Source organism: Vanderwaltozyma polyspora, genomic scaffold (assembly GCF_000150035.1).
Source record: "Vanderwaltozyma polyspora DSM 70294 KpolScaffold1018 genomic scaffold, whole genome shotgun sequence".
In the NCBI taxonomy this organism is placed as follows: Eukaryota; Fungi; Ascomycota; class Saccharomycetes; order Saccharomycetales; family Saccharomycetaceae; genus Vanderwaltozyma; species Vanderwaltozyma polyspora.
This window is the reverse complement of record NW_001834694.1, coordinates 290,214-298,503: the sequence shown is the minus strand read 5'-3', so window position 1 is coordinate 298,503 and position 8,290 is coordinate 290,214. Positions and strand designations below refer to the sequence as shown.

Below are 8,290 nucleotides of genomic sequence, written 5' to 3'. Positions count from 1 at the left end.
GAAGATAATAGCTGGGGCACGAGCACGAGCTTGAGCAAACAGGTCACGAATACGCTTTGCACCAACACCAACGTAAACTTCATCGAATTCTGAACCGGACATGAAGAAGAAATCAACACCTGCTTCACCTGCAGTTGCTCTTGCCAACAATGTCTTACCAGTACCTGGTGGACCAGTTAATAGTACACCTTTTGGCAATTTACCTCCCAAGGATTCATATTTGGCAGGATCTTTCAAGAAGTCCACTATTTCTTCCAATTCAGCACGGGCTTCATCACAACCGCGAACGTCATCAAATTTAACATTAGTCTTGGCGACATCGATTGACTTGTCGGCAATATCGGATGATTTTAGCAAAGAGGTGTTTTCTGAAATGTATCTAAAACCTTCAGTGAAACCATAAGTTAAAACAGAGAAGATCAATATCCATTTAACCCATCTTGAAATGATGGTGAAAGTTGATTCAGTAACGACGACATGAATTGGAGCTTTGCTAGAACCGTAAGAAGGGGAATACATTGCAGGGAAAGTGCCATGATAACCAGTAGAATTAGTTGAGGAGGAGGCCAATGAAGGGTTAACAGCACCCGCTGAACTTGCGGTTAAAAGGTTATTTCTAACAGCATCTGCTTCAGCATGTCTACCAATTCGTTGTAAAGCCTCCATGTATAATTCCATACATTCAGGACTTGATGCGATACCTGGGGTCTCAAATCTTGAAACCACGTACTGTGGATAATTTGATTGCAATAGAAGTTTGTAAAATTCAGCTTGAGCATCAGGGTTTGCGATATCTTTATTAGCTTCTTGTTCCTTTGTAGCCAATATAGCGTGAGATACCGGTTCATTATCATGTTTTTTAACTCTCGAAGAGGCGTTGACCAGAGCTGAAGCAGCAGCTTGAGCTAACTCCTTAACGGATCTTTTCTGAGATTTTTGAGAGATAGGAGAAGAATCAGAATCCCTTTTGATTTGATCAGAATCTTGTTGAGATTCCTTTTTATCTAATGACTTTTCATCAGAATAAAAACGACGATGCAAATACAATCTGTTTTGTAAATGTGGGACATTTCTATTGGTGTAAAGGGAACTGGATCGCAGTGCCGCTACTGCCACAATGGGAAGCTTTGGTATGGCCACACGAGTAACATTTGATATCAAACCAGGATTCAAGCCCAGTTGTAACATAGTGGAAAAAATAAAACGTGATTATAGCAAAAGTAGCAGATATTAATCAAAAAAATGTAGTAGTAATAGTAGTAGTAGTAATAATAGTATTAGTCTCTGATTCACAGTTACCTATTAAACACACAAAACCACTCGACTGTCTACCAAATATATATGTATATATGTGTGTGTACTAGAGATACAATCAATACAACTTGGAAAGAAAGGGGAGGGGATGGCAGTCGTGCTAGAGAATAGATATTTATATGAACAGATATCACCAAATAAAAAAAGTATCCAACTGATAAGCCCAGCAGTTACTAGTTCAGCAAACTGTACCAATACACAACACCGTCAAGTAATAACAGTATTCAAACCGATAGTTCAAACCTGAAAGTGGCAAACCTTCCAGTTAAACCTTTTAATTTTATAATAGAAAGTGACGATATTTTTATATTCAATTACAGTTTGCTTCTGTTTCTGTTCAAACTTCTTAGAAGCTTCAAGAAGATATCAAAAGGAAAAAAAACAATGCACTCAGCACACACCGTGGATAATGATGAAAATGTTATAGATTATGACTGAGCCCAACTCGATGGGATGGATTCAGAACAGGAGCTATATAGAGGGACATCTGCTTTGGTGTGTTGTATGTATTAATGAGATCATGGCATTGGGAACTGTATTGATTAAATTATTTGTATGTATGTTTGTGTGTTTTTGTAATTCCACCAACGACTAGAATAAATTTAAACTCATCAGGTGAAAAAAAACATTTTGGCTACAATCGAATAATTAAAAAACTTCCATATATATCTATCTATATACATATAGTCTACTACACGGATAACGGGCACGAAATCTTGATAATTATACCCATTTAGCTTAATATCTTGCTGCTGTGCAGGTATATTTTTTACCTATCTTTTTTTTTCCCATCTCTTTCCGGAGTTAACTTTTAGTTCTTGTATTTACACATTCAGAGGAAAAGTCGTTGTGACTATTTAAGGAACCAACAAATTTATCAGCCGAATTTTAAAGATAAGGAATGGTTCAGCTAATCGAGGTCTAAAATAGTATATTAAAGACCAAAAGATTTAAGGTTATTCTGCTTGTGGCCTAAAGATCAAGAGGAAGACATCCTGTGTCTGTGTGAACGTACAATCCTCGTAATTGCTCGCCATGTTAAGAACATTTGGAAGAACTGTGGTGTTACCAACCGTTGGCTTTACGCTGGGTGTTGGGTCATTTATTAAAGCTTGGCCTGATGAAGCAGGTGCAATCACTTTGAAAGATGCAGTTGTCCCTCATTTGAAAAGCAACAGGGTTATTCAAAGACCTGATATTCTGGAGAAGATCTCGCAAATGAAACTTTATAACGATTTGTTAAACAACCCATCGATGAATCACTCAGTCCAAAGCGAAAAAATTCCAAGAGGCCATCTAGCTTACCACGTTGGACAAGGTGAATTATTCGGTCCAAACAGATTAGAGATCGATCCATTGATATTTTTTGATGAAGAAAACAGTAAATTAGTTATTTTCTATCATTTGGGAAAAGATTTAGGTAATGAAAAGGGGAATGTCCACAAAGGAGTACTATCGTTACTATTGGATGAGGCATTGTGTTATTGTGGGTTCCCGAAATTGCCCAGTAAAAGAGGTGTGACTGCAAAATTACATGTAGATTTCACTAAGGATATACCTGTAGATTCAACTGTAATATTAAGGGCAGACGTGACGGAGTCAAAGGGTAGGAAATGTATTATTGACGGGACTCTAGAGACTGTCCCAACCAAATCGTTATTGACAGGTAAGGAATCTGAGACAGGGACTGTATTTGCAAAAGGTAATTGTATATTAGTGGAGCCAAAATGGTTTAAATATTTCACTTGGCTAGATATGTTCTAACATGAATTTTGAAATAATTGAAAAAAAACAACATAATAACAGGATTATTCTATTTAAATCTCTACATAGTATAGTACACGTAAGAATGGTTTGATTGATCGATCCAAGAAAATTTAAATATATTCTATAGCCTCATCTATATATGTAAGCATATATGTAAGCATATCTGTTATATATATATATACCGTCACAATTGGCTGCAAGTATTCACTTTGTAAGGTTATTGAGTCCTCTCCACGATCAGAAATAGCATACATGACAACCACCCATCACAATTTCCTTCTTGGTCCCAGGAAATGAGGGGAGAGAAGAGACGAGATCACACCAGAGACAAATAAAAGCCAAAAAAAAAAAAAGAATTCAAATAACACGTGAATAACACGTGAAACACACATGCCCCATAATGCGCTCCTTTTCGTTTCTTTTTGCTGCTGTTTTTGGTGTTCTATTCTTGGCTTCGAAACCCGTTTCCCTCTCTGCTTCTGCCTCTGTTTCTCTGTCTTTATCTCTGGAAATTCAGTTGAAATTTTCGAAACCGCTGCGGCCGCGTCTGAATGAATTGAACCGTATTTTCGAAATCACACTGAACCCGAACCGAATCGAGCTGGATAATACACACATTTTGAAAAAATGTCGATTTCTATCCTTTTCGATCAATAATGAAATTTATTTTGTAATACGTAACAACAAATTCAAACATCTAAGCAAAATGGTAAATGTACATACACACATGGACCAAGTAAGTTTCTCATTATATCTACTTATATCTACACCTATATCTATCTAATCTATACATATATATATATGTGTTTATATATAAGTCTTGGTTTATAGTTAAGGCTGGTGTATCGGTGACTTGTTGTTATTTAAGTTAACGCTTTTTTGCATTATTACTGAATTTCGAATTTCGAATTGAGATTACTGACTGAGGTTGCATTCGGTAGCTTTTATAATTTGATCTTTAGTTTAGTAGTTTATTTCTTTTTTGCAGACCAGTTCAAGGTTTATCCAAACGTCTAACAGCGTCTATATCTGTTTGTGTGCTAATAACAAGTTCATAGTCACACGTTTTACTTTTATATAGGAATTCACCATGTCTTCTTCAGAGTTGAATACTGATGAAGGTGAAGTTTTCGCTTCAAAAGAGGTAACTACACAAGTATTCCAGAAACTATCTGGTAAGTTAGAAAACAGAGTCTGTTTTGATTGTGGTAATAAAAATCCAACTTGGACTTCTGTGCCATTTGGTGTTTTATTGTGTATTCAATGTTCTGCTGTCCATAGAAATCTAGGTGTTCATATTACATTTGTTAAATCTTCCACTCTAGATAAATGGACTATAAATAATTTAAGACGTTTTAAACATGGTGGTAATCTAAAGGCCCGTGAATATTTCTTGAAACATAACGGTAAACAACTATTGAATACTTCCAACGTCGATGCTCGTACTAAGTACACTAGTCCTGTTGCTAAGAAGTACAAGGAACATTTGGAGAAGAAAGTTCAAAAAGATATCGAATTGTATCCATCAGAATTAGTTTTAAATGATGTTGCAGATGATGAATTAGGCAGCAGCACATCTACCGATTCATTGGCTATCTCAAAGGAAAGCAGCGTGGACGATTTCTTCGCCAATTATCAAAAGCCTGTGGATGGAAGCTCAACTCCAAAGGGTTTGACACCAACTACTAGCTCTTCACAATTGAAACAAACAAATTCGAGATCTTCGATTTTGTCCGGTAGTGGTAACAGAAGAAAGGTAACCACTACTTCTAGTGCTGCTTCCGGTGCCAAGAAACATTCTATCTTATCTTCATCAAGAAAACCAACAAGAGTCTCAGCTAACAAAGTTGATAAATCCCAAGCTGACGATTTGTTCGATCAATTTGAAAGAGATGCAGCTGCTGAAAAAGTCGAGTTACAATCAAACAGCTTCACCACCAACAACAACAGCAAAACTTCTTTCCAATCTGGCGGTAATTCTAGACCAGGTAGTATTAGTACTTACAAAGCCAGAACAATGGGTAAAAACGAATATAATGATGATGAAACTGATGAATTCAAAAAATTCTTAAATAAAGCTGATGACTTAAATGACAGTTATACCAATAATGGTCCAGTAGAACAACTACAACCAAAGCTTGCGAAGTTAGGATTTGGTATGGTTGGTAATGATGCTGATGAACTAGCTAAGGAACATAAAGATTCTGTAAGAGCAGCTTCAGGTCCAAAATATACCGGTATGATTGCAACCAAGTATGGTCAGCAAAAGGGTATCTCTTCTGATCAATTATTTGGCCGTGGTTCCTTTGATGATGAAGCTTCCCAAGAAGCTAAACAAAAGTTAAAGACATTTGATAATGCTACATCTATTTCTTCCGCATCTTACTTCGGCGAAGAAGAAGAAGAAGGTGAAGAAGGTCTTGATAGATTTGGTTCTAATGCTAGTTATGGTAGTTATAACAATGCCAATAACAACAACAATGCAGGAGGTTTCATTGATTTCAGTCTAGGTACTGAAGATGATTTGCAAGTATTGAAAGATGCTGTAGAAAGAGGTGCTCAAAAGTTGGGTGATTACTTGAGAGATTATTTGAGAAACTGAGTATAACAAGAAGTAAATGGGATAATTATGTAACAAAATTAAAACCAATAGTAATAATAAATAACTAAATAAATAATTTCAAAACAATTACATTCGAATTTAAGATTAAATAAATTACAAAAATTTGTACATCGATTAACATGCTCAGACAATTAGGATGAAGTTAGAGGTATTCCAGAGTTTCATATTTGTATAAATATATAAAATCAAACAAAACAAGCTAGACTAAGACTCCATTACATATTTATGAGTTATTCGTAAGTTACGCTCTTAAGCAATATATGGCACTGACACCAGATATTAAATCAGTATCCTCATATGTACCTTTTTGGCTCTAAACCAAAAAAAAAAGAAGACATATCTGGCTCTCATATCTACGTTTCGTATAATAGTATATAAATCATCAACTCCTTTTCAAGAGACGAATAAAAGTTACCCTATCCAAAACACTATATGACTGTTTAAAACAAACACCTGTACATTTTCAAACACAATCCATAATGTACGGATGTTAATCATCACTGTTGTTTTGTATTGTTTGCTTTTCAAATTTCTAAATTTCGTCCCGACCCACCGAACAACAACATAAAGGCAAAACAACAGACTGGCCACGCTATTCTTCTCGTTAGAAGGACTTCAGTTGATTGCATTTTTGTTAGCCTCGTGCATTCACAAACTACAATTTCTCCAACGTTGAACAACGGTTTCTCATCACACCTATCCAAGATAAGCCAATTCAGATATACCGAAGTCCATCTCCATCTAGAAAGACATCCAAAATCAGTGTCCCTCCCTCCCCCCTCTCACCAAGGCAATTGACCAGACCTAAATTTCTTCATCCAGCTAGGCAGAGATACCATTCCAGTTCCAGGCAGCGTCAGTCTAAAATCCTCCTTCTAAACCTCTTTTCCCACCTCAACCCCCGCCAAACTCTCCCTCCGTCTCTAGACAGAGACCTGCTGTCCCCCCACCACCGCAAACGAAAATGAAATCACTGACGCGATGAAACTTTTTCACCAAGATGCATCTTCTATAGTATTGAATTCTATCATACTATTGCAATAGACTGCAGCAGAGTATGGTGTAGATATTGTTGGTAACAAGCTGTAAGTAATCCAAACCAAACTACCAAACCTTTGAAACTGGCTATCAATCTAACTTACTTTCTCTCTCTAACTTGTCAAATATCCAGTGAATGAAATGTTGTGTATACACATCGAAATATTCCAATTGTCTTTGAACATTGCGAAGAATCTTTGATGCGATGTTGTAAGTTTCAACTTTTCAACTAACTTCACTTCATCTTGTAAAATTATTGTGATGGCAAGTGCAAAACTTACGAAAACTATGCTGATTGTTGGTAACTACAATGTTACTATTCTATTGTCTTAGCCTTAGTTCTTGTAATTAATTCTTGTTGGTCTTGTTAAAAGTGGTTTGATATTTAAAAGTAGTAGTGGTTTTAAACTATTATAGTTTTATTGTTAGTTGTCGAATTACCAGGAATCACCATAGATAGTGAGTTAAAAGGTATGTTCAACATGGTTTGATATAGGAGAATATAGATTAATTGAATGAGAGATGCAGCAAGTGGTACATAGAAATTGTGTTACAAGATAGTATTTCGATGACTGATGGATAGGAAAAGTCGATTAGATATATACATCCGTGGTATTGTAATGGAAACCTATAACGAGAACAAGAAGTTTATTTGTATTACCACGTTAAAAAAACGTTTTTGAAATTGGGATGAGTGAATAGTCTTCGAATCGATGAGAATGAAAAAAATTTTTTTTTCTTTAACCCTAGGGACAACATTGGTAGATATACTTAGTATAAATATAACTACTGTTATTGACTTTGACCTTTTCACATACATCTGATATTGTTTTCAGTACTGGCATTCAAGGAACTCTAAATTCAGTAATAACATTTTAATAGAGGAATATTTTTTACTAACTTATTTTCATACTATCAACGCAAACTACTGTTTTGATATTTGTATTATTTTATTATAGATGGCTTCTTCTCTACCACACCCAAAGATTGTTAAGAAACACACCAAGAAGTTCAAGCGTCACCACTCTGACCGTTACCACAGAGTCGCTGAAAACTGGAGAAAGCAAAAGGGTATTGACTCCGTTGTTAGAAGAAGATTCAGAGGTAACATCTCTGAACCAACCATCGGTTACGGTTCTAACAAGAAGACTAAATTCTTAGCTCCATCCGGTCACAAGACTTTCTTGATCGCTAACATCAAGGACTTAGAAATGTTGACTATGCACACCAAGTCTTACGCTGCTGAAATTGCTCACAACATTTCTTCCAGAAACAGAGTTACCATCTTAGCTAGAGCTAAGGCTTTAGGTATCAAGGTCACCAACCCAAAGGGTCGTTTGGCTTTGGAAGCTTAGATTAAATAATTAATCGTTTTACGGTGTGTATAATTTTCTATCTTCATAACATTATTACTTTTTGTATGTTCAATTTGAATATATATAGCATGTAATAAACAATATATCAATTATTAATCTAGTTAATTTACTTTGTTATAAAATTTTTATCTTTTTTCTTCAGGTTTATTTAGCAATACTTAAAATATTGAAT

The 8,290-nt window shown here is 35.5% G+C and overlaps 4 protein-coding genes across 4 annotated transcripts in view; 3 read left to right on the top strand and 1 right to left on the bottom strand.

Moving 5' to 3' along the window:
- The window catches only part of Kpol_1018p113 (uncharacterized protein), a gene marked incomplete at both ends in the record, with an annotated part of 2,242 nt that extends 1,054 nt beyond the window's left edge, over window positions 1–1,188 (bottom strand). The window contains one exon of the mRNA XM_001647388.1: window positions 1–1,188. Within this exon, the coding sequence (XP_001647438.1) occupies window positions 1–1,188 (1,188 nt within the window).
- Window positions 1,189–2,349: 1,161 nt separating this feature from the next.
- On the top strand, window positions 2,350–3,078 carry MRX3 (Mrx3p; the record flags this gene model as incomplete). Its single annotated transcript, XM_001647387.1, has 1 exon — window positions 2,350–3,078. The coding sequence occupies one exon, from the start codon at window positions 2,350–2,352 to the stop codon at window positions 3,076–3,078; it is 729 nt and encodes a 242-aa protein (XP_001647437.1).
- A 1,093-nt stretch (window positions 3,079–4,171) lies between these two features.
- GLO3 (ADP-ribosylation factor GTPase-activating protein) lies at window positions 4,172–5,683 on the top strand (the record flags this gene model as incomplete). The annotated part of the gene is made up of 1 exon (XM_001647386.1): window positions 4,172–5,683. One exon carries the CDS (start codon window positions 4,172–4,174, stop codon window positions 5,681–5,683), a length of 1,512 nt encoding a protein of 503 aa, XP_001647436.1.
- Window positions 5,684–7,701: 2,018 nt separating this feature from the next.
- On the top strand, window positions 7,702–8,097 carry RPL32 (60S ribosomal protein eL32; the record flags this gene model as incomplete). The annotated part of the gene is made up of 1 exon (XM_001647385.1): window positions 7,702–8,097. One exon carries the CDS (start codon window positions 7,702–7,704, stop codon window positions 8,095–8,097), a length of 396 nt encoding a protein of 131 aa, XP_001647435.1.
- Between the last annotated feature and the right edge of the window lie 193 nt (window positions 8,098–8,290).